At 37.8% G+C, this 26849-nt stretch overlaps 1 protein-coding gene across 11 annotated transcripts in view; it reads left to right on the top strand.

The window, feature by feature from the left end:
* The window catches only part of RAPGEF2 (Rap guanine nucleotide exchange factor 2), a 181193-nt gene that overhangs the window by 105342 nt on the left and 49002 nt on the right, over window positions 1-26849 (top strand). Inside the window, exon 1 of one of the 11 annotated variants that reach the window (XM_038178786.2) lies at window positions 6897-6965. The exons of 8 other annotated variants lie outside the window; for them this stretch is intronic. In XM_038178786.2, the coding sequence (XP_038034714.1) occupies window positions 6912-6965 (54 nt within the window). In that variant the 5' untranslated portion in view covers window positions 6897-6911. Of the gene's footprint in view, window positions 1-6896; window positions 6966-7295; window positions 7846-26849 lie in introns of those variants that run through there. 2 more of the 11 variants (XM_038178785.2, XM_038178787.2) reach the window with 2 other exon arrangements.

Genomic DNA, 26849 nt, shown 5'->3' with positions numbered 1-26849 from the left:
TAAATTAGAAGTAAGTTTTGTATAGTGAGTTTAACGTAGCTTAGACTTCCATACGTTTGAAACTTTGTACAACTTGCAACTTCTCTATGTGGAAGTAACGCTGAATGTTTCGTAGAAATTTATACTTAGGTCTCTCTGTGAAAGGTGTAATGTTTTTTGACTTTTTCTCTCAAAATAATTTGGGTCATTTTGACAATTATTTCTTAAAAATAAGGGACAGTTGAAGTTGTATGGTATTTGTTACTGATGTAAGTGAAAGATCTGGATAAATATTTCTATACAGTTGCTAGAGCACAGAGCTCTCAGAATATGATAGTGCATGGTGTATATTACACAAGGGAGGATACGCAGGGATGCGAGGAGAGAGTTCTCCAAAAAGAAAATGATCTTATGCTGCTAAACTGTTTTTTTTTTTTTTTTTTTTTTTTTTTTTTTTTTTTTTTTGTAGTGCTGATTTTAATTGGGAACCCCTGGAGTAGGCTCCAGGGAGATTCTCCCTGGATAAAACTGTGGCTGGAGAGAAAAACAAAACTTATTTCCTTCTATCAAATAATTGAAGTGAATGGAAATCCTCTGTTACAGCACCCAGCCCTTTCAAAGTTCAACTTCCTTAAAATGCCAACAATACATAGTTAGTTACCTTAGGAGATGTCCAAAAAACAGGAGGATGGACAGAAAGGACTTGACATCATATATGGGAACAAAAACGACACACGATTTACATTATTGGGGGATCTGGAAACCTAGCAGAAAAGGGATTATTTTTTTTTTTGCCAGTTCAGTATATGTTTGCACTTTGAGAACGCAGTGATGAGTTTCAGATTTTCTTTTAAAGTTTCTAAGTAAATGCAAGAAAGTGTTAGAAAGCAGTTTGCTTAAAGGAAAAATAACCTTCTACTAGTTATTGGCAAGAATAACCTGCTGAAATCTCGCAACAAGCAACAACAACAAAGAAACAAACAAAAAAAAAAAACACCACAATAAACAGCTAGTATTTAGAGGAGATTGGCAAAAAATCTGGGTTTTGTTTGTTTTTAATCCATTAGTGTCTAATACCAGAACATTAAATAATTGTGCCCTGGTGGTCTCTGATGCATTGAATTCTGTGTCAGAAGAAGCATCACTGCAGTTTGAACATGCCAGCTTGTTGTAAACAACTGTTACAGGACACAGTGGGGCTGGTGAAGAACATAATGGGCCAGAATTTGGGCAGTTAACTGACCTCAGAAAAATCCCTGAGGTTTATTCTTACCTTTAATGACGCAGTGATAGGATACATGTGGAAGAAGTATACAATTATCTGTCTTAAGTAAAGTTTTCCTGCATAGAGAATGAAATTGTGGGCGCACCCCATGTAAATGAACCCATGTCCCTGGAATTCCTGCTGTGAAATTGGTATGGACACGATACGAGGTTTTTCTCTGATTTTTTTTTTCTTTTTTTTCTTCCCACTGAGCTAGTAAGAAGACTTGTATCTCAGTAGTGAACCTCTGCCCAAGCAGGTATGGATGTCACGGTATTGTTTAGACCTGGAAAAGGGGCCTTGTCAGCTGTGTCATCATTCTTGACCTTGGAAGAGTGTTTGCTTTTTGGTTTTCATGCTTTTGTTTTTCACAGTTTAAAAGCAGAAGGTACGTTTTCTTGTTCTTTGATTTGATTAACATTATTTTAAACTCTTACACCAAAGTGAGAAATTTTTATGAACGGTGAGAAGAACTTCAGCTATACCATCAGACTGCGTTTTCCACTCCTGAAGTACTGAAACAGTTAAGGAAACTAATCTGTAACAGTTCTGCCAACTGGATTCATTAATACCTCAAATTTCAATGTCTAATTCTTAGCATTAAGGAATGACAACATGTGCTTTTAAAGGTGTGTTAACTGCATTAAACTTTAGGCTTATGTAACTGATAACCCTTTGCTTCATGAAAAACAGGTAAATTAGTTAACTATCACATTTTAAAGTTACTTTGCAAAGATTCATGGTAAAAATATTTTCCATCTTACAAATAAGACTTAACACATGAGACCATGATGTTGTAGGAACACAAAATGTGTTCGTTTTTCTTTAAAAAAAAAAAAAAAATATATATATATATATATATATATATATATATATAGAATTAAAGAGTAATTAAATATGGTGTCCAGAGAAAAGTTTCTCTGTGCTCTGTTACAGTGCTGGGCCTTTGGTCAAGTAGGCTTTGTAAGGTGATGTAAGGTGGCCCTCTGAAAATGGGCCACTGAAAATGGGCCCTCTGAAAATGGGCCACTGTGCCACATTTGGAATGAGTATCCATCAGCTACAGTTTTTCTTCATGTCTGTTTTAATACAATTGTCACATAGCAGAAGAGACAATTTGATGGCAAGTATTTTAAAAGAATTTTTGCGTGCCATCGATCTCAAAGCAGGAGTGAACAGAAACTTTGCTTTCCTGCCACCAGAGCTGTGCACAGAAGGTGACAAATCAGTCTGCAGTCACAGGGAAGAGTGGCAGTCTGCGGCACATCCACCCAGCTGAGGCACCAGCCTGCCTGCTCCGGGCTTGTCATTATTTTAAAGATCCGGATTATAGGTTCATCTGCAACAACAGCTCAACAGAAGGGCATTTGTTCAAATGGTCTGTAACATGAGTAAATGTGTTATCAAAACAGCACACGTCAGTCCGCTGTAACTGTTGCTTTGGTGTCGCCAGTGGTGTGGTGAACATCAGTGTAATGATGATGATACCACAGTTTTAGCAACTAAAAAGTTAATTTGATGAATGCTGTTGGTTTATCAGTGAAGTGGTATTTTAGTCATAATAATTCACCTTGTACAATAAATGTGGTAATTTTCCTTTATGCAACAGAGTTTTATTTAAAGTTCTCAGAGTTCTAGAGGGAATGCAAATAGGTCAGGTGTGTCTGTATGATCAGATGTCTGCCTCGTGCTGATAAACAGGAACTCGGCCCTATGAAACTGGGTCATGTGGCTGGCAATTTAAATTACTGGCAGTAAGTTTGCCTAAATATACTAGGATAAGACTTTTGTATTGTATGGGGCATTGAAATGTATTGTGACACCTGGAGTGAGCTATTGTTTTGGGTTTATTGGTTTCTGTTGGTATCTTTAAACCCAATGGGAGCCTCAGATTGTTATTTAGTGAACTCTCTCATCAGGATAGTGGAAAGGAAAGAGCACCAACATTATAAAATTCAGAAGCATGCTTCTGGGAACTAAACGGTCCTGTGTCCAGCAGCCCTGAGCTTAAAGAACAGTTACAAATGTTTGTTCCTTTCTGTGAGAATGAGGTGGTGGTGGGGGGATAGTGAAGATGGCATCTTCTGCCTTACCTTTTTCAAAATTATCCTTTTGCACCCTTTGGTTTAGGTGTTTGTAGTCTACCTACACCCGTGTGTAGTATCTGTGAAAGAGTCCTTTTGCTAAGAATGCTTTGGAAGCACACATAGTGATTGTGGGTTTTGTGCCTTATTCTTTGTATTTTGTAGCTCTTCGTTTATTAATATATTTATTTCATTTTTCTAGCTACTGAAGTCATGATGTGGCAGTAAATTTGATAACTCTAGAGTATTTTGCTGTCTTTTGCCTTAGATTTTGAAGAAGGATATTGAAGGAAACTCATTTATGTTACTTTATGTTGCCTTTAAAGGAAAGGGGAAAATATGCTAATACCTTCTGGTTTTGAGATACTTCAGGAAAATAATGGTTTATGTGTATGCAATCTGTATAAAATTTTAAATACTCTTGCAAATAGTTGTGCTTTAAAACGACTTGAAATTGAAGATTTGCGCTAATCTGTTGTTGCAGCATTTCTCATTAGCCTAAACAGGTTTAATACTCCAAGCACTGTTGTCACTGTTTAGGAGAATAATGTCTGTGAGAGGTGACATTCTGGAATGTAAAATAGTTTAGAGGCATTAGTCAGCTGGTACATGCTGTTGAGGTCTGCATCTATTTCCACCTTAAATTCAAAGCTGTTGTTTATGAATCCTGAATTCTGTCCAAGGATTTCCAACATTTGTAGTTATTTTCAAGGATTTTATTTATTTACTTATTTTGCATTTTTTAGTAGGCTCAGGGGGAGATGCCATCTTTCTTATACATAGAATAATTTGAAAGCTGTTGGGGATAGCTCGTCATGTCCATTTGTTGCAGATCTGGTTCATTAGCATCTCATTTCAGTCACCTAAAATCATTTGCAAAAAACTTTTTGCTCTTTTCAAACTTTAAATCTAACCAAGGAGTTCATACATGAGTTTTGAAATACACATGAACGTAAGGTTGTATTTAGGTTTTATAATAACTATTCATACTTGTTTATGACAAGCTTTCCAGGATATATTTTTTCTCATGTCTCTGACTGATTTACATTGCCTTCATTCATTCCGGAAGGTACAAAGATTCATTGAGCTTCTGTTTTATTAATTTTTTAATGAAGTGTAATTTATATGTGATTATTTTTTGAACTGATAATGGAAAGTACACCTGATTATATTGCACCACCGTACAAAGTAATGGAAGTGGTGACAATTGAGGAGAAAGTAATAGGGGAATAGAATCAACCGTTTATTTCTTGAAATTGTTTTGACTCACAAATTGCTTGAGTTGTGCTTTCTATACCTAATTACGTAAATATCACTTTTCACATTCTGAATGAAGAGTTGTTGGTTTTTTTTTTTTTGTTTGTTTGTTTTTTTAATATTCTGGAAAATCACCAAGTTTTCATCAGTCTGATTCACATGAACATCAAACAGAGTGTTAGGTGTCTCTACGTTTTGTGTTTGTTATATGAAATATTCACTTAGTTTTCTGACAGCAGAGTAGAGACGGATGGTAGTGACCAGCACAAGTAGTAAGGCAGCATATCAGGGTACTGCCACCTGGAAGTGTTCTCTCTTTTTTTTTTTTTGATGCTGTTTTCAGGTTTTTGTTCATGCTTTCATGTTATTCTTCAAGGCTTATGCCACTGATACGTAGGTTAGATTTTGCTTGGAAATATTAGCTGATGCAGGGTAAGATAAGCGTTTGTAGCTCAGTTAAGGACATGACGGAGTCCAGAAAGTGGTGTGTTTCCTTCCTACGCCTGCAAGATACTTCTATCTTGGCACAAATTCAGTTCTTCGTGACTTGAGCTTAAAACGCCAAACACAAATTCTGCTCATGATGTTAACTGTAAAGCCACCAAATCGAGGTGGTCGTAATTGTTAACTGTTAACTACAAGTATTTTTCGTTTTGTACTAGACAGGTTTTGTCTGAGTTAGTTGCAGCAAGTAACTTCTATTTCTGGTCAGGTCTTTGTCATAGAATTGATGGTGCTCAGCATTTCACGATTTTATGAGGCTTTAGCATAATGTAATGTTTTAAAATCACCTGTTAGTTACACTGGCACATCACAAACACTTTAAAGATTCTGATTTTTGTAATTCAGTCATTTAAAGAATAATTTATCTTTAAAGGAAACTTTTTAGAATATATTAGAAAGCCAAGGTCACGAGTGTCATTAAACTCTCAGAAACATAAATATGTTTAATTTAATATGTGCTGTGTGTGTAGTGGTGTCCTTGGAATAACTGTGCAAAAAAAAAAAAAGACCAGATTCAGTTTCACTAATTTTCATAGCCTCATTTACTAGCAATCACTGTCAGTATAGAAAGAAATCTCTGTGTAACAAACTAATTATTAGTGGATGTGTTATTTTGGTGAAAGGCAGCTGCAGATTGCGTTACATAGTGTTCGTGTTTATGCCTATGTAACAACTATTAAGTCCCCCCCAGCTGTTGTTTAAAAAAAAAAAAAAAAAAGACTTTGAAGTTGTTTTTAGCACAGATGGTGTCTGATTTTAAAGAATCTGAGGTGAAGTTGCTGAGAGGAGGGCTCCATCTAATGCTGGGGCCTGGCGGGCGGGAGGCCTGCTCCTGCCCACCACGGTGGGCTCCCCGTGCCCGTTAGGTGAGGCCATCCACAGCTGGCTGCCGGCCTCTTCCCGAGCTCAGCCCCGCTGCCTTTGAGCTCCTCTGCAGTGTGGTGCTGCCACTGAAATGCTGTGCATCCTTGAAAATGGGAGGGACTGGGGAAATTTCTCAGTTTAAGATATGGTTCCAGGCAGGGTGTGTGTGTGTTATAAAAGCCATATGTATGTCAGCCTCTTCCAGGTCTTGCATCCCCTTTTGATTTTAGGGAGGTTTGTGTAGTCAGTGTGTGCGGAGAAGCTAGATCCGTACTTGGAAAGACTTTAAATGGCATTTTAAAAGGTTCCGAACATTTACGGGCCACAGTCTGTGGATATCTGTGGCCTGTCTAGCAGTGAAGCAGCTGACAATTTGCAAGCGCTCATCAAGTGCACTGTTTATAAATACTTGATAACAGTGTTTACAGCTCTGCAGCGGCACTCTTTTGGGTGGGGGAAAAAGGGGAGGTGATGTCAAACCTTCTGCTTTACCCTCATCTTCATGGAAAGTCCTGATCAGCACAGGGTTTGTGGAGGTAAATGCTGGTTCTTGCTCCTGCCCTGGCTCCAGCGGTACCCTCAGGAGCCAGCCACGAGTGCATCCCTCCCCTCTGGGGCTGATCCGATCTTCAGAGGCTGATACGATACAGGCAAGCGCTTGTTGTTTTCTCTGCATTGTCCACCTCTACCTTAATGAGTGAAATGGTTAAGTATCGGAGGGGGCGAGCCTCGAGGAATGTCTTCCATTTGACTTGAATATTTTGGTGGATAAAGGGAGAGGGAGGGAGGGAGAGAGCGAGTGAGAAATGCACTTACATCACTAGGACTGCATTGAGTGTGCCTGTGCAGGTTAAGAGACAGACTACAGTGTCTTTGCTTTCTGCAGGAAGCAGCAATGCCGTTTGTATCCTAAGAGGAATTTTTTATTTAGAAAAGGAAGCATTCTTTCTACCCAGGAAATGGCTTTCCTTGTGCGTTGCTATGCCAACTGCCTGCAGCCATGGTCTTCCAAAGTAAGCACAATAACGTAATTATATTGGCGTATTGCATTCAGACTCATGATTCTCTGGGTTTCTGTGTGTGTGTGACTGTGTTGTATTTCTGTTTCTGACTCTCTTGGCAGTCGACGGGCTCGTCTCGATCGTGAGGAGTGGGCGTCATAAAAATTAAATGTCCATCAATGTCACGCTGCTGAGATTAATTGTGCAAACTTGGTTAGCTGAGTGGAACAGAGATCACTGGTCACTACTCTGTCAGCATCATTAGCAGCCAGGGGAGGAGGTCCCTGTTCGCGTGCGCTGCCCTGATTTTGGGGGAGTGGAGGGTGGCGGTGGCGGGGGGAGGCTGCGTGTGTGAGTGTGTGTGGTTGCAAATGAAACAGGAGTATTAACAATGCTTGGCTGAATGCTGGAGGCTGGTTCCTGCACCCTGACTAATATAATACTGTATTAAGCCTTTTTGAGGGAGTCTCTGTGCAGTCAGCCATTTTAGCTTTTTTCCTCCTTTTTCTTTTCTTCCCATTCCTCTGTCTCGGGGAATGGTTCTGTTCCCCTGGATGAATGCTGGATATGTAGGGTTTCATCAGGCTCTGTGCACCCTGACATGCTTAGACTTTCAGTGTTACAAAAATGGAGACTAACGCTGTCGTTTGGATTGCTTCTCTGCACTACAAGTGTGAGGGGGTTTTTGAGCTTACCAGTAGTGACACTTTTAGCTCCAGCTTGGTTTCCCCCCCTCCTCCTCTTTTTAATTTAATGCTGTAGAGGGTGACTTGCCATCCATAAGAAATTGGTACATGATGTGTAAATTCAGTTCAGCTTCTGTTTCTTCATTATGAAACCACTTGCAATCCCGGCTAACCATGGAGTTATGGGCCAGCAGGAGAAACATTCAGTAAGTATTGCAAATTCTGTTTGTTCTATCAATAACCTGTCACGGACGAGTTGCATGGAAATTGAAACTGCTTGTCATCCTCCTCGTGTACTTCTCCTGATTTGTGAATTTAATGGTGGGGTTTTGAGGGAAAGCAGTACCTGAGGTGGCATTAGAATATGTGACTGTGTTTAAGATTGTTTTTAATTTAGAAAAGGCAACTCTGTAGGTTTTTTGAATGTTAAAAATGTACTCGGAAAATACTGACATACTTTCCTTGGTCAAGAAGCTGTGAGCGTTCGGTTAAAATCTGTATGCATTTGCTAAAACTTTAAAGAAATATTTGAGCTGTATAACAAGTGATTTAATTGTAGTTGGTGATAAGAGTAGATTTATTCTGTATAATGTATGGTGCTGGTGTGCTGTTGCCTTGTAGCATGGCGTTGAACATCTGTGATAGACTTATGCTGAAAATGCAGAAACTGTTAGTAAAACACTGCATGAACAAAAGGCATAAGTACTGATGCTTTATAATTGATCCCATGAGTCAGCTACACCTTTGTCATGCTTTAATCCCATAGGCTGTCGATGTTTATTGTTTGTGAAAAATGCATTCATAAGCAGAACAGCAAACATTATTTTACAAGGCCTCAGGTGTCTGAAATTAGAAATTTACATTTTACTTTATAAAAAGATTCTAGGAGTACAGATTCCTATCACTTAGTTAACACATATATATCTTCATGGTAGATTTTATATGGTTTGATATAATTTTAAGTTTCTTGAAAACCTTTCTACATTCTGTGCATAGAGGGTATGTACTAGAGCGTGCATGGGAATGTGGGCAGTATGTTCAGCATATACAACTAACAATCATAAATATTGGAAAGATGTGATAGCAGGAACTTTTTCAAGGAGGAACACTTTCTTTACAAATTGAGTTTTTATTTGGTATAGAAATACAGAAAATAAGCTAGAAATATTTCAGAATGTGTCTAGTGATTTTTTTATGCATACAGCAGTTTCTTGTTGTAGACTTCGTTCTTTTAATTTCTTCTTAATTACATTCTAAGTATAAAGCAGTTCATGTTACCAAATCGTTGTGAGTTCATGAAATATTTAGAACTTAATCTAAAAAAAAAAAATGCACACACAAAACCCACACTTCCCTGCGTCCTGAAACTCAAGTACTGAAGAAGCTGAAATAGAATAGGATACCCTAAACTTGCAAATTGAAAGAAAATGAGAAAGCTGTATATGTATTGTTTTCCCTGTTCTTTTTACTCTCCAGAGAAGGTTGATGAAAGTTTCTGGATTTATTCTGGTTAACACAAAGTCTGATTAATACGAAATAATAGCTTATAAATGAGGGAAAAAATAACTTGGTGTATTAGAGGCTTTACATTCCAAGGTCTGACGTGTTTTAGATGCATTACTCTGAATTAATTACAGATTAATCCACAGATATATTTCACTCTGTGGACCAACATATAAGAATAATGAAAGAGGAGAGATAAAAGTATCACTTTTTCTTACAATAAACTAATTTTCGTATGTCAACATACATATAAGATAAAGAAATAGTATTATGACATAGGGCTGGCACACAACTGCAGATTTTGCATTAACAAAAGCCATGGTGAAGGGTTTATAAGAAGTTTAAAATGAAACTGTTAGGATACAGTGAAAAACTCTACTTTGGCAATGAAACTCTCTATGCTTGTTCTCCAAATTCAGGATTTTTGTGCGGAAAATGGGACTGAAAAATCGCAGTTCTTTGTAGATAGGGAAGGCAAGCTCAGAGTTTTGAGGTATATGGAATTTGTCTTCCTTTGACGTAAAGGAAAACTTACTGAATTAATCATTTTTGAGAAGTTATTTTCATGCTAGCATGTTGCCAGAATCCTAAATCTCTTATTGATGTCTGACAGATCTGATTTCAAGAAAAGAGCTGTAATTACTTCTGTGACATCCCACCTATGGTCTCACAGCTTGATTTGCTGGGACAATCTGGAAACGAATGCAAAATCTCCAGTGCTCTGTTTCACATAAAATTCTGCGAAACAATTTTAGCTAATGCTATTAAATCTTAATTTAACACTAGTTTAGTAGGCAGTGCGGGATATGGGTTAAGTTTACTGGTCTGTAAAAAATGGCATGCAGGATGGCCCTATTGTGTTCATTGTGGTTGGAGTGGAGGGAGGAAAAGTGGAAAAAGTGTTACTCTTCCCAGATTACTTAATGTAAGAAGTAAAAATCAGCGACGTCCATCAAGTGTACAGGTCCACATGCCTCGTCTTTCATAAATCGGATAGGTTTGAAGCAGCAGCCAGTATGAAGGTGGTGGTTGCTCTGTGGGTGATATTCTGTGATAGACAACCACTGTCGTCTGTGAACAGGGAGTGAAGGCTTGCTGAGGGGGGAAGATGGCAGAGAAGGTCCCCCCAGTTGGCTCAGGCCTTCTAAAATGTTCTTTCTATCTCATTCCTTCTTTCCCCTTGTATGTGTTGTTTGTAGGAACTTTACTCAACACAATTAAAAAGAATATTAAAGAGTGATAGGAATAATGGCTTTTAAATTATAACTTGAGACACATAGTTCTTTCATGAGTGTGTAATGATTAACAGCTCTTGGAGTCGCTTATGCACAGTCTGTAAGAAAGGGTAAGTTACTTTTTGACTTTGGGTATTATAGAAATGAAGTCTGCAAATAAAGGGTATGTTTTACTGGCAGCCCAGTGACTCTCCTTTAGGGATCGTGTAGCCGCTTCAGTCTTTTGATGTCCTTGACCTGTCTTGAATTACTGAAAGATATTGAAAGCAATAAGTCAAGTCTTTGGCTTGCTATTGCAGTATTTTAGTTCACAAAGATTTGTGACCCCATGCTAGGGGCCCTCTTGCTCCCTGGAATGAGATGGAAACGAGTGGTGTTTTGACGAAGTCTTGGGTTGTAATTGCGCAAATATAGCTATCTTAATTTCTTGTGCAGGAAGACTGTTGATTGGGATGCTTGCTTAAGAAATGTAAAACTTTACAGAAGTGTCTTTTTGTTTCTGGAAGAGATAATTAGTATCAGCTTAGAACTCAAAGAATAAAGGCAGCCCAGGATAGTTGCTTGTCCTTTCAGAGAGCATCACAGCACAGGGAAGAAGGGTGTAATGGTGTGATCAAGTGGCTACATTTGCTAAGCTGAACAACCTGAGCTGACCTCATACCTGGATGTTTTTTAAATATACCTGGAAAAATACACTATATGATTTTTTTCACATGTATATGAAAAAAACAACAACGACAAAAAACAAACAAACTAAAAACACCTTCAACTTGGAAGAAACCTGCTATCTGCTGTAGCTGATGATGATTGTGAGTTTATTCATCTTAGTGAATTGCATTACGCTGGGAATTGATACCATTTTTTTTAAGGCACCTCTATTTTGGTTCCTTATTGAAAAACAAGATTTCGATTTTGCACCTTTCTGATTATTACTTTCCCTTTTCTTAATACATTGGAATATAAAAATATTTTTTTCTCTGCAGACCAATAACGGAGTTGTGGATTTTTCATGTGATTAGGAATAATTATTTTGCCTCTTCATAGGTGTGTTATCTTTAATTGTACATGGCCACGTACAATTTTCTTCCACAAGATTCATCTCAAGTTAGATAGCTCTGGTTTCTATTTGATATTTTGCATCAGCTTCATTGCTCAAGTGGCCAGGTTGTGTTTATATGGCATACTGATCAAGTCCTACTCAGAAGATGAAAGCATTAATTTTTTTCCTTCTCTGGCTTTTTGGGGTGTTTGTAATGACAGTGTTAATGTGATTCATTGAAGCAGTGCAGAGCAGCATTATCTTCATTTTTCAGATAGTTCTGCTGAAGCAAATCTTTGGCAAAAAGTAAGGACAGTTTAGAAAACTTCACATACTTATTTCTCAGTATAGCTTGGCCTTAGTGCTCAAATTACAGATTTTATCTGACTTTTCTGTGTTTTGGCCCAGCTCAGGCACCCATGGTCTAATGATTGTCTGAAAGGTTGATTTTAAGTGACTTGCCTGGCATTGTACCAGAGATCTGCAGTAGAGTTCTGGATAAATTCCTGTTCTCCAGGACAGCATTTAACTGCAAATTTTCTCAAAAGCTTATAATTGGCAAAATTTGGGTCATTTCGTATGAATGACAGTGAATACATTAGTGACCTGTGGAGATGGCAATGAAAACATCTTTGGCACATACGAAATGTTGTGCCATCTTTCTGTGACTGTTTCAAGGCCTTGGAGACAGTACAACATGCGTTTTATTTTTAAAGTATGTGTTTATATATATGTGTGTGTGTGTGTATATGTAGACATAAATAAAACTCCAGCCACTTCTTTTTATATATATATAAAAAATCTGTCTTTGCCTTCTTAAGAAGTAGCTGAAATTTTTCATTTCAGCATAGATGGTTGGCACTGAAAATCTGTAATTTGAAAAGAATTTAAAGAATTTGGAATGGTTTAGGTTGGAAGTGACCTTTAAAGCCCATCCAGTTCCTATCCCCTGCCATGTGCAGGGACACCTCTTACCAGACCAGGTCACCCAAAGCCCCATCCCGTGAACACTTCCAGGCATGGGGCATCCACCACTTCTCTGGGCATCTCTAAGGTAGTAAAAGTTCAAAAAGACTGTGGGGAAACTAGCACTATCGATAGTACCAGCTTCATTTTACATTCCACAGTGACCAAAACTAGTGATTGTGTTAAAGTGCTTATAAGGTGGTATTTATGATGGTGCACACTGAAAGGTGTCGTTTATAGCTAGAATACAGATGTGAACCTGGAAAGGAAAGTCAGCTCCTTCTGAAATGTTATTTTAGACCAACTGACTAATTCTATATGTTATTACTGAGTTGTAGGCACTCCTGCCTTATCTTCGGGCATGTTAAAATTCCAGCTAATATTGGGAGCTGATGATACCCAGCAATTAAAAAATAATTAAAAATTCCAAACCTCTAAAGACACAAAACAAAAAGACCTTAAAGCCCTGAAGGTACCATTGATTTGCTTCTGATTTTACAAGTTAATAAATTCAGCAGAATAATAGAAGCTCTGAAGTGCAGGAGGTAATGGAATGCTGTGTTAAGAATTGTAGGTTAAAAATATCAGGGAATTAGGCAATGTGCAAATAGAGCGGCACCAAGTCCATTGCAACAAGAAATAAGCATATTCAGCTATGAAAATCCTGTGCCTCAGTATCTCAAGCATCTTCCACCTCCAAAATATTGGTGCTCCCTTGCTTGATGGAGAGTTTTCAGCGATACTTGTGCTTGGACTTGAGCTATTTCCAGTTGATGTAGTCTGTACGGTTTAGCAAATTAACCTGTAAAAATATTCCAGCCAGATGGAGTAAGTTATATTTTTGGAAACTTCATCTTTAATTATCTAAGACAGGAAATCTCAAATTGTGATATACAAAGAACTATGTGGCTTGAAGGGTTATTGGAAATTGCTATTGGTAGTGCGACTTGTTTGTGCGTTGTGATTGCCAGTGGTACCATTCCATTATGCACAAGTGAGGGGAAGTGTCTTGTGTCCTGTGCTCTGCTGCTAAGGTGACCTGAAGCTTTTCTGCACAATCCTTCTGTACATGATGGTTTTACAGGTTGTCTGCAGGATCAGGGAAGTAATTGTCTGTGTCAAAAAGATCACTGCACATGATCTGGCAATTAGAAAGCACAGTTCCCTAATGCTCAAATTTGTAAACTGGAATTGGGTGAACATTGAAACTCTGCTTTGACCATCAGCACTCGGAAAATAAATGAGGCTGATGCTGGAAACTTGTAATATATAAATAAATAAAAATTCCAGTTTATTTGAAGTTTGGTTTTCTTCAACATTCCTATTTTAGATAGGTTTTTATTCCTTGTTGTGTTCTAGGCTTTAAATTGCTACAAATTACTCCTTAACATCATCCTTGATGTCTGAAAAGCTGAACTAATTTTATTAGCCCTCTCAGGAATACACATTTGTGTGATTTTTATATGAAATAAATGCAGGATTTTCAGGATCATTTTAAAGTCTGATTTTAATTTTTTGCTATCTTAGATGCAACAGTTGATATATAGTTAAACATTTACTTTTCTGTTACTATACCTGATACATTCTTGTTAGCTTTATCTGAATTTAGAAATGAATAGAATTAATACTATTAGGAAAAAAAAAATCATGGTAGGGTATTTGAAGAGTAAACTAGTATTCAGGGTAATACTGAAGCAATGTTTCCAGTATTCTTTATTACCAGTGGCTGACAAGTGCTGCTGGCTGTGAAGGCCCTACACGACAAGTGTAGGCAATGTTAAGGGTTTGAGAAAAATGAGATGTCTCAAGATTTACCCTTGACCAAAGCTGCTTGTACCTGACATATCTCGTTTTCAGTGTTGTATTTAGAAATGTCTGGTAGCTGTAGTGCAAGAAAAGCATGGGGTGACCTGTGCAGCTCTGCAGGCTTTTTAGGATTCTAACCTTGGTGTGCTTAACCTGCCAATCTATCCCTGAAATGTAAGTGACACTTGTACACTTCCCAGTAGTGGATGCTTGGTTGTTCTTCCAATTCTGTTACCTTGCCAGCAGTCTTTTTTTCTTTTTTTTTTTTTTTTTTTTTTTTTTTCCCCCTGCTGTTCATTTCGATACAGTGATGATTCAGCAGAGAACCGCAGGAAGAATAAACTGTACCGAAGGGGTATCTGATCTGAGCACTGCTCAGTGGGTTGTTTGTGGAGAGCTGATCCTATGCCCAGTAGCTGGAATTTATAGGAGCATTTGTCATTCCTTCCTAAATCTGTGTTTATACAGAGATATTAGGAGGGTAGATGAAGGACAACAGATTGCAAAGCTTTTATGTGGGTGATGTTGAAGGTAAATAGCCTTATATCAACATATCACCTGACCCAAATACTGCTGCTGCATAGCTCCTAATATAGCTGAGACGTTTTACTGGATACAAGAGCTTTCGTCTGATTTCTTGCTTGGAAAAGACGAGTATCATGACAGTGGTATTTGGTGAAATAACTGCATAGACGGGATGAAATCTAGAGTAGGTGTAGTTTGTAACTTGTGATGCTGGATGCAGCTCCTAGACTAGTTCAGTATAGTGATGTGCAAGAACAGGGGTTCAGCCTCTGGCCAAAAGGCAGCTTCTGTATTTCTGGATGGTGCTGGGCACAATGTGACCAGCTGACCTGGCACTCTCTGCTTGGTCTAAACTTTAAGCCAGAAAAAAAAAATAAAAATAAGGGTGCGAGTCTTTTGTGATCTGGGGTCTCCACTGCAGACACTAAAGCACAAAACACCGGCATGTTTAGCTCCCTTCTCATGAAAAGTGAAGGAGGATTTTCCTAAGTAGAGAGCAGCCTGCTATATCTACCAGCTGGACTGGCTAGTTCTCCAGCTGTTCCTGACCCCTGTGTTACAGGCAGTCAAGTTGATCTCTCCTGTAATATGCTGTTCCTTCCAAAGCCAGTCTGGAGTGCCTTAAAAAGGTATCAAATAATTCAGTCTCTTTCAGAGCTCAACAGGTGCTGTGCTTTCTGCTCCTTGTGGTGGGTGGCAGGTGGGAGGGTGGCTGCCCCTCCTTGAGTCGGGAATGTCTTCGGAGTGCCGGTTTATCGAGTCACTGTAAATGACAATGGAAAGCTCTGATCTATGTGACAAAAGGCAAAGATTTGCCCTATGATGTGAAGATGTCTCTCTGCTCAAATACATGAATGGCATTTGCAGCTTATAATGGAGATGACACTTCTCATTTGGACTAGGAACCTGAAGAAGGGGTTAATGCTAGCCTTCTCATCAGCCCAGGCTTTTTGACATGATTCAGGAGCCAGTTTCTTTTCCTTACAGAGGAAAAACAGGCTCACGAGCCGTAATGTTTTGCACTTGTTTGCATCCCATTATAGCTGCATTTAGTATCCGCTAATAAGTTAATGCGCTATTGCAGTCGTGAAATGTAGCTCCACGTAGTGCTTTTAACTCGTGACCTGTAGGTATCTTATTGCAGCTCTTCTGGTGCTGGTGTCCGGGTGAAACCATTGCCAAGGTCTGGTAGCAGTAATGCATCTTCTCGGTGACTGCAGCCACCTGATCTACACAAGTGTATAGACAGCCGGAGGGGAAGCATGTTGGAAGCCCAGACCATAAGCAGTGCTTGTGCTCACACTTCTCAATCTGCGATTTCTTTCACTTGCTCTATAAATATTGCCTCGTTTCATTTGAGGAGTCTGTCAGCTTGCTCTCTTACAAGCACAGGCGCTGTGCACTGGGTCATTTGGACACTGACTGGGTAGGATTTATTAGTTTACAGCTTGACTCCAAACTGTGACTTTGCAAGTAAGAAAAATGGATTAAAGCTTTTTTTTTTCCCTTCTGTGAAGAATGATTTCATAAAAATGACGTCGTGCTATTCTGCAGGTCTGCTCCCTTTGTGTATTTAGTCATGTTGGCTTGCTTTATAGTTAAAAATAGGCTTTTACTGTTCTGTGCTGCTGTTACTCCTGCCGAGCCAAGAAAATGGGAGCTGGATTGTGTTCTTAGGGCTCCATCCACAGCATTGTTTCCTAAATTCCTACCACTGCTGCTTGCCTGCCAACCTCCTAAATGCTGTAGGAGTTGCACGAGTGTGGGGAAGGGCTGCTGTGGGATGTTCTGCAAGGGCAGAGCAGAAGGGGAGAATGTGGCAGGGGCACTGGAACGTCAATTTTATCCTGGGAGTGGAATTAATGGTTTGAAATTGGGGTGGTGGAGAGCATTGTACGTGGAAGCTGGATGCATTTGGTTGTGGTTGAAAGTAATAATAATTCTAGACTTTGGGAAATGTAAACCCAGCTGTAGGAATTATTTCTTACTTAACTGTATCATAGGTTTGTGGACTCATCAGCCCTCTTCTCATTTCAAACCAACTAGGTTTTGTGTGCTCTTGATTGTTATTATGATTTTTAAATTGCACTTAAGCAGCTAAAAGTACCTTAAAACTTTCATCGTACTGTGTCTGCCTCTGTTTTTTCCCTGATCAGGGTGCAGCTTGACCTCTAAATCTTAATTTACTCCTCATACTGATCTAGGAAATAAAAAAAAAAAAAAAAAACCCTTCCAAATACTTGGCAGACATTAACTCTCTGCTATTGCAGGTTGCTCATGAGAGAGCCAGATGCCTTCCTGGTGTGCTTGTATTTTCAGTTTTGACTCACATCACAAGTGGACTATCATCAGATTTTTTGGCCTTTGAATAAGAAGTTGAATATAGAGGATTTTTCATTGCAAGATTGTTGAATAATGTATGATTTTTTCGTCACTTTTAAGGAACCATGAGGAAAAAGAAAATGAATGTATGGATTTAGGAATGTTCGTGAAGTGTAATTTGAATAATTAACTCTGTTTGGAAATGATGGTCCACTGACTTTTTTAAATTTTTGCTAAAAAGTAAAGCTTTGACAACAGTAGGAGCAGAATAAAACACAAGCTAAAATGAAAACAATGTTAGTTTCTGTTAATAAGTGTAAAAATCCATATGGTATGCGTACATCTCCTTGCCTGCTGGTGTACAACTTCTATAAACATTTTTTGTTGTCTGACTTGGGAGGGTTTCTGCCCTCTTCAGTCTTGCTCAATTCCAAAAGAATAGGTCCCTTTAGTTACTAACGTTCACTCTATTACCTTTTTAGTTTTGTGGGGAGTTGAGAGATTACTTGCACTTCAGAGCAAAGGATTTCAGCTAATTCAGTTTAGCAGAGTTTCCAAGGTTCCTGAATACAGCTGATATTCCTAAGTAAATGGATACTAAAACATAGCTTCATGAACTGTAGAGTTCATGTCAGCAGTAGTATACAGAAAATCTAGTTATCAGCCTCTTCCTGTTGAAGGAAGAGGTTGTTTAGACAGATAAATGTCAGTCCTACACCTGCCACTTCCATTAGTATTTCACATTTCTAATCCTTCTGTGATGATGGTGCCTAGGGAAAACTAAATTTAGGAATTCCTGAGTTAGAGTAATAGTTTTTTTTTTTTTTTTTCTTAAGTGGTAGTTTGGTGTTGCAGCTGGGGTTTTATTGTTATTTAACTTTATTGTTAAGCATGCAAAGATAACATGGTAAATACAGTAAATGACTAAAACATCTACCATGGTTATGAAAGAATAACCTCCTTCATCTCTGGTGATGCGAGGTGTTGTAGCCAAGACCATGCTGGCACCATCAGAAATCAGTGGTTAGGATTTGACTCCCAAGTTCTCTGGTTATTACAAGGTGACCTAATGAAACAGGTGATGTACATGTACATATCCAGAATCTTTATAGCTTATCTTCTGATAAATAGGAGAAAAAAGATTAAAGTTACTAACTGTATTTGCAGAATGGCCTTCAGTCCTAGTATTTCCAGATGATTTGTGTGTTCTCTTATTTTTCTGCAGCTTGGCAATCCGATTTAAAATGTCTCTTCCTAAATAGGCAGCAATGAAATATATATTCAACTGATACCATGAAATAAGTTTCTACACAGATTGTATTTTTTAGTGTACTGTTTACCTAAGGAAGGAATACAAGGGCTGATTTAAACTTTCTATGCATGCCCGTACAGACACAAATAAATGTATTCCTGGAAGCCACATCTGAATGTCAGCATTTTGAGTGGAATAATATGATGCTTAAATTGACTGTCTCCCTGCTGTAAAGCAGGCTTGGTTTTAGCAGGCACCATAAAGCTCCTCTTGTTTTACTTGTATAAGCCAGTAGGGAAAACATTATCTCGTGAGTGGGTTGTTTTGGACATTGGAAGCATTGGGTGAAAACAAGGCTGGGCTAATTGAACTTAACATTTGATATTACTGTTTTGAATAACACTTTGACTATAAATAAAAGCTCAGCCAGTTGTTTCAAAATTCAGTGGAAAGTACTCTTAATGTAAAAGATGGGTCTCTATCAAGTTGTGTAAATAAATGCAAGTGGCTCTGCACTGCTGCTGCTGCACGGGGCTCCTGAATGGAGTGGAACACCTTTGGGAACACATTTGCACTCACCAAAAGACTCTCCAGAAAGGAAGAAAAATGGTCCTTTATTTTTGGTTCCCTTTCCCTACAATCATCACCCACAAGGAGGTCTTTTGTCCAAATTCCTAAATGTTCACTGTCATTCAGAGGAGCTGGAATCTTGTTCTGTGCAACAGAACAGAAACTCTAGGGTTGTTAGGATTGCATGATACCACATACAGTCTTAAAAGTTTGTGTCAGGGTGAAAAAAAATGCATTATTTCCTTTGGCTACCATAGGAGAGAAAATGTTAGCAAGGCTGGGGGTATTAGAGCAGCATTCTTTGTGATTGTATTGCCATGGCATTAATACTGTTACAATTTCAAGATTCATAAAATAAGTAATAAAGTTATTTGCCTAGTCAGTGAGCACAGCATTAAAAAAAAAAAACATTGGTAGAATAAAAACATTATTAGGATTTTGCAGCATTGGCCATGTATAAAGGGAAAAACTTGCCATTTAAAAATAATCTGAGTGAGTTATCTTGCTTCTGTGCTATTTTTACATCAGAAAAACAGTGACACGTTCTGAGAGTAATAAGTGTTACCTTCATAATGCAAATATGAAACCTTACTCTGTACATTAATCTCTGAGGTATTGTCTCTAAGACGTTCTTAAGCAACCTTTCTTTTAAAAATCATCTTATTTTAAAAATATGCAAATAAACTTGTAGTATTACTAATATATTATTAAATAAATAATAAAATAATAAGCAAATATAAATAAAAACGAGCAAAAATTATGTCTCCATAAGCAAAATTGTCTCATTTTTTCAGACTGTTTAAAAATTCTTTCCAATCATTATTTCAGAATGTTCACTGTTGTGTGATTAGGAATTTTAAAGATGCGAATATTAAAAATACACATTTCTGCTTTTATATTAAAGGGTTAAATATAATATTCTTATTTTCAAAAGGCTTAATGTGTACCTTGACCACTTGTGCTTTGGAATATATATCTTGCAGTATTGCAATCTGTCAGTTAATTTGGGATGAAGCAAAACTGTGAATCTTTGTCAGATGAGGAAAACAGGAAACTTTATTGTAGAGCAAGCACATGCAAAACAAGTAGTCTCGGTACATGTTTTTTTAGTTGTAGATGGACATTAGTGGAAGAATTATACGTTTCTTTCCTATTGCATAGGTTAGTGAAAAGCAAAATTATATTGGGAAAAAAATATTCTTGTGAGCCATATTATAAGGCAAACGTAAGCATGTAGTTAAATCTCAAAGTGTGGCATTGATATGTCTGCAGACATTAAGTTTTAATAAACAATGATAATAATTCCAAATTCTCAGGTCAACTTTGTCAAATGTATTTCAGTTCATTATTTTACAGAGATAAAGCTGTGCACAAATGGAAATCTCCAGTTTTTGCATGTTTACATAAAAAATATTTTCCTTACAAGTATACAGAATACAGCTGTCTTTACTAAGAAGCTGCAAGTAATAAAAATCTAAAACGTTATAATGTTAATCGTGTTGACTTCTGTGGTTTTCTTCTTCCTTTGGTTAGGCAGTTTCTGAATGAAAGTGTGACAAATCAAGCTGGCCTCTGATTTTTCTGCTTGGAGGAGTGACATGGATCTGGAAGGGATTTTCTGGGTCACTGCCATTGCACACTGCTGTTGCACAGCGCATTCATAACTTTGCCTAGCTTCAGTTCAAAACCTTCTCTGCCACAGCTCCTGTTGAGCATGGTTTTGAGAGTCTGAGGTTCAATAGGCAGCAGCTTTTAGCTTTCTGCTCGTTATTTTTTGCACCTGTATTGCCTCTTGCTCTAAATGTTTCGAGTCCTTCCTCTTTCTAGATAGTGATCATTTCCTTTCTCAGCTTAGGCTAAATACTGCATGCTAAAAGCTCCTCTTACGCTTTCTCAAATACTACTTTTTCCTCTTTTGATAATTCTGATAGTTCTCTGAATCTCTTCAAGTATTTGACTTCAAGTTGGAAACGTGTAGCTGGGGATGTGTGCAGTATTCCAGCTAAGGTCTCTTGGGGGGCCTGGGTAAGAGCCCCAAACTCCTGTATTTCTGGGTGCTACATGCACTCATCTCATCAGGTTCTTTTTCTGCTGCATCACCTTGGCAGCTCAGTCACCCTCTGGGCAGCTACCTACTGGAACTATTTTACCAGTAATTTCTGACAAATAAATTCACAGATTGTTTTGTTCTCAAAGTCTAACATCTTATGCTAGTACGCTCATGCTCCAGGTAGGCATCATCTTGCTCTCAGGGACGTGTCCTTTTTTCCCCTACTTGGAAAGATTTACTGTTTAGTCTTAATCTGTAAGTTTTCTCTGTGATTGGGTATGAAACAGAAAAGTAACATGTGGTGTAAGAAAGTCCTGCTGATGTAGTCTTCAGCATTTGACACTGCACACATATCCTAGGTCTTTGCTTTAACCATTTTAAAAGCACCCAGGATAGATGTTCTCAGCTTTGGGCTAGACTCTTTGCTTGTCTGTAGTGTTTTACAATACTGAGTGGTGCTTTAAAGCTGGAAATAAAATCCAGCAGCAGGTGCCATCATTATTTACCTCTGCTGGTGTAATTTTGTATCCCCCTTGTGCTTTTTAGAATGCTGCATAGGAAACCTGAAATGAGTCTGTACACAAGGTGTACTCGAGTGTCCTATCATTTATTTAAAATGTTCTGCAGGATTTAAAACATCTTCTTTGAAAATGTTTGAATTAACGTTTCCTGTAAACATATGTGTACACGTAAAATGTTCTTGAACTTTTTATGCTTTTCCATCCTTAGACATAAATCTTTTTCTGATTTCCTGTGGAAGCAAAGTTTGTAACCGTGTTTGCTATTCCTTCCTCTCCCATAATTACTTGTAACAGGCCAAAGAGTTCAGAATTTGCCATTACAGATTTCCAAAACTCCTGAAAGTGGACCATGGTGTTTCCACTTTAGCAGCAGAAGTTAATATATTAAAAATCAAAACAGCCACAAGAGCAAGTATTTAGAAGTATCATCAACTGGAACATGCATTACATTAGTATGGAAATCAATTATTCCCAGGAGGGAAATCTCTGCAAAGCTAGGGTTTATTAATTTTGTCCTCTACGTCTATTGCTATTTAACAGGGAGTTTTTGCTGCAATTCAGTAGCTGAGCTGAGTTCACAGCGAAGCAGAAACCTTTGTATGAGTTCCAGAGAATAGCATATGTACTGCTGTACAACCTGTGTACGTGTTCCTGCTAAACCCCTGGCTAGGCTGCTTGGGTTCTGAGAAATATTTGGAGCATTTTGCCTGATGGTCATGGGTGTATGGTTCCCCCTCAGTTTTACCTGCAGAGCAGTGTGGTTTCTGTCAGAACAGTGTATTTCTTCACTGTGCCAAAGGAGAGAAATAGAACACTGTTTTGTGACTTTTTGGGGTTGTTTTCCTCTCTGCCACTCTGAGATAATTCAGAAGAAAACTGAGGTGCCTCAGAGTGGTCTATAATTGCAGCTCAAGGGCCTCTTGGCTGTCAGTTTTCATTATTTCCATGGTAGGAATTCCCTTCCTAGTTTTGTTTAGTATTTTTGCACAGCACAGACTCTGGGAATAGTAGTGCTTGGTGAGACAGTGAGTTGGGTTCTCTCACCATGAGATGTGTGCTATGTCTCTAGACATAAGACTAGAGTAGAATTTCTGCATTTTACTATTTGAGCACTTGTTCAAGGTGAAAAAAAAATAGGACCTGATGTAAGTCTTTAAAGCTTTATGAAACAGCACAAACTGGCCAATATAAAATACCCAGTGCTGTTAATGAAAAATATGGGAGGAAGCCTGGTAAAATCCTACCTACTCTGTTTTGCAAGGCTTCCCTTCAGCTGCACTGTTTGGGTGACAACTTCAGTAGAGCAAAAATCTTGCAGGAATTAAGCTGAAGATGCAGACAGAACAGCAGATCTTCTCAATGAAGGGGATTTAAAAATCGCACACAGTGCTTGAGCAGTGGTGCTCTTGGCAAAATCAGCTTTGCTCTTAACTCTAGGTGAGGCAGCATAACTGAAACGTTTTGCAGGACACGTTCCTCCATGCTCAAAGAGTTGTCTGTACTTCAATGTATATCCACAGTCAAAACAGCTGGGAAACAGTCATTTGATATTGAATCCTTGCACAGCAGGACCACTTCAACCATCAGAGTCGGTATTTTAAAAGTACACAATTAGCCTTTGTTGCCAGTTGAAGAAGTTACATTTTTACCAAGTATTTTCTGAATGAGATAGACTTGTGAATAAAGTCCTGAATAAAGATCTAAATAAAAAAAAATAATTTTGATCTTGCAGAACTGCTGCTGTTCGTTATAAATACATAATGATGCTTTGTGCTCCAAATCTCAAGAACCTGAGAAAAGCTTTTGAAAATGATGTCCTCAAGCTTACTATATTTTAGTTCAAATCATTCTGCATTTTTCTTTTGTATTCTTGGTTCACTCTCACTTTAAATACATCGATGATACATTATTATTTTTTTTTTAATATTGAGTTGTTGCCAATACATTTGTGTTTGCTGAAGGAACAATGCTTATGCCAAGTTTCCTGAAAAAGAAGCTTGAATATAAAACACTATATTGGATCTGTTGCACAAATGCTGTCCAAAAAAAAAAAAAAAGCAAATACTAACAGAGCAACAGAGCTGGTTCTACAACAGATGAGGTTAAGTTACAGAAGAATGGGTGTGTGTCAGTGATGCATTTCATACTTTTCCTTTGAAAAGTGTTTTTTCTGACAGTTTTTCTCCATTCCCCAAATACCCATTTACATTTCACCACCTCTGTCCCTGTGCAGAAGTCAATAGTCCTTCAAGCAGAGGATAATTATGTTCAATGCATTAAATGCTCGTAGGATTAGCTGCCGAGAGCTATGAGATGTACATGAAGTGGCAGGCATTGTGTGTTTTGTAAGGGGAACAAAATGAAGTTCCCCCACACGCTATGTCTCGCTTGCTCTCTCTTCCCAAGACCAGTGTGTCACATTGCATTGGTTTAAGCCTCCAAATAGTTTTATGGGGGAGTACCTGTAATGAATTATGAGTGCAGGAGAAGTATGAGGAGCTTGCCTGAAAAATCCTCGTTACGCTGCTTTGCTTTTTGTTGTTGTTGTTAGAGAGATTCTACTGTGGGCTTTGTATATAAACAATCTGCTCAACAGATTGCACGAATGCAGTATTTCCAGAACGGGGTTTGTCTTGTGTTGTAATCAAGATGAAAAATGTTTTTAAGAGTAGGTCTTTGTGAGCTTTGAGTCACTGTTTCACACAAAGGTGTCTATTTGATTGAGGAAAATAAGTAGATTTAAAATACGTGAGATACTTTTGCATAAAGTAATTACGTACAGAATGCATCATTTAAGGCGGAAGGTTTTTTTCATCTGTTTTTAGCACTTAACTCTTCTCTTGCTGAAGTTTGCAAAGAAAACATCAATACTTCTTAATGTTTTCCATCCCACCTCTACATAAAGGGAATCCTGCTTCCATGGGAATCGCATCCTAATTTCAGCTGTGCATAGCTTAAACTTTTCTTTTAAATTTAACTCTGTGCTGGACATGTCAGCTTGCATCATGTCTTTAGGCAGAATCAATAGAAGTTACTTTATTATTCTGTAATTACTTAAATTGACTGCAGTGTTTTAAATCACTGAACCATAAAAATCTTTTCCTTGATGTCTCTCTTGGTTAGGAAGTGAATTATGTTGAAATAGCACATAAATAGTGCACTGATGAATGCCCGCCATTAGTAGTAATATTTCTTCCTTTAGTCATTAAATATTGTAAATCTGAGTATATCATTAAAAATCATAAACAAATTTACAGATGTTTAATAGAAAAATAAACAGTTACATAAAGTAGTGAAATGAGATGTTAATGACTTGATGGGATACTGAAGTATGCAGGGTTTGAAATCTAGGCTATTCTAGTACAAGATAACTTCAAAATTTTAATCTTGAATAAGGAAAAATGGGGAAGATTTAAGGCATAGTATTTCTTGTATTTTCATAATATGAAATTTATTATATTCTTTCATTAATAAGCAAGTACAAGATGTTTCTAGTAATAGTACAAGGTTACAAGAAACAGAACATCTTTCATAGTATTACAGTGTTTTTTAGTACATTATTAGAAAGCAGGTTCTACAAGTAAGTGCTGAGAGGCATATATTTAGAGGCTGAAGAATCAGTGTTTGTGTTTCTTCAATTTCAGAAATTGGAAGCATGTCAAAAAGGTGGTATTTTGTGTAGTCCTATGTCCACCATGCAGTGGCACATTATTGCCTATAGATCTGTTCATTGGGAATTGCTTAAAACAATGTTACGCCATTGCTCTCAAATTTCGTATTTCTGTGGATGTTCTTCAGCCAGCCACTGTGCAGGCTTTGTAAATCTTTCATAAAGTGCTGAATGGCCTTCAGTGGAAGACCTTGCTTATAAAATGCTTACTGATGGGTTTGGTCTAAAATGAGCGGTGTAGTAGAACTCTCTAACCAGAGTTCCTCTTGTACTTCAAATATATACGTTCATGTTTCTTTCCCATTATTGCATGTATACTTTTTCCACATGTAACCACACTAAAAAAAAAAAAAAAAAAAAAAAGTTAAAGAAATATCCCTTAATATACACCTTAAAGACTTTGATATATTCCCTAGTAAATATTCTGAAGATATACTCATTTTCTAATGTACTGGTTTAGTAGAGCAAGCCTAATGACGTCCTGAGTAGAGGCTGGACAGAATGCAAAGGAGCTCAAGTGATCCTCTGAGGAAGAGGACGAGCCCAGCACAGTCCCCACGGTGGCACGTAGTCACTGCCTCCTGTCATACAGAAAGGCATGCTGGAGAGTAGGAGAAAATCATGATGTACTTAAAATAGGAGGAACGTATTCAGAGCAAAATAATTGTTAGCTTTGCATGCATAAAATGGTGACTCACTTTGAGGGTGGAAGTAATAAAATGCTGCTTTTAATATAGGAAGATAAGATATGGTGTAAGGTATTTTCGAAGTGGAGGTACTTCTGTGCGCTTAAGAAAGTTTCATGTAGTGGTTCAAGTTTATATTTATTTCATAACTTTCAAGAAGTAAATGCTTGGAATTCCCAGATGCACAGTTTTTCCTCCAGATTCCTCTACGTGTGTATAAACTGTTTAAACATGTACATGTATACGTGCACACTTATCAAGAGCTACAAGTACACACACAAAATACTGTTTTGACCTCTGCCAAATTAAGATTAGATCTTTGGTGTTAACTATTTTATTGATTCATGCTCTGTTCTAAAAATTTATTTCCCCTGTTATCTTATACCTTTTTAGGTCTTGGCATATATGGCCTTAATGTTTTTCATTTACCCAGTTTGTCCTTGAAATAGGTTATCAGGGCAGTTATCTGGTCCTTTTAATGACTCTCAATTATTTAATATAGTGTCCATGTAATACACTTTGTAGTTACATTTATTGAAGAATGAATCATGCGTTTATTTTTCTAAATTACCCTGCCATGTTTTTACTCCATCTGCTGGGTCATTCCGATGCTGTGACTGAGTGTTCAATAATAAAGTTAAGAAATGCTCTATATTGCTGACTTTGGCAAAGCTGTAGTTCAGTCTTTTGTGGTATCACAGTGCTCTTTACGTAAAACATACAAGTTGCATTTTCTTTTATTACTATGAAGGACTCCGTAAACCTAGCTGTCAGGTCATAATAATGCAGAAGAAAAAGTTGGCTCTTTGGTTCTGATGTCATCAGTGGTGTCTGCAGTCTGTCCCAGCTGATGCTCCAAGGGAAGCGGTATGCCCTTAAATTTTCTGATATTACTGTGTGATCCAGAGGATAAGGCACATGTTTTATCTAGCCTTTATGTGCTTGAAAACATTACAAGAAAACCTTTATTCTTCTGGGATACTAAATGCTGAAGGCAGTCTTAAACTGTTGAATGGAACGAGAGTTGAATGCAAGCACTGAGTGCTCAAATTTCACAATAAAGTG

This window comes from Anas platyrhynchos, chromosome 4 (genome assembly GCF_047663525.1).
Source record: "Anas platyrhynchos isolate ZD024472 breed Pekin duck chromosome 4, IASCAAS_PekinDuck_T2T, whole genome shotgun sequence".
In the NCBI taxonomy this organism is placed as follows: domain Eukaryota; kingdom Metazoa; phylum Chordata; class Aves; order Anseriformes; family Anatidae; genus Anas; species Anas platyrhynchos.
This window is presented reverse-complemented; position numbering and strand designations above follow the sequence as displayed.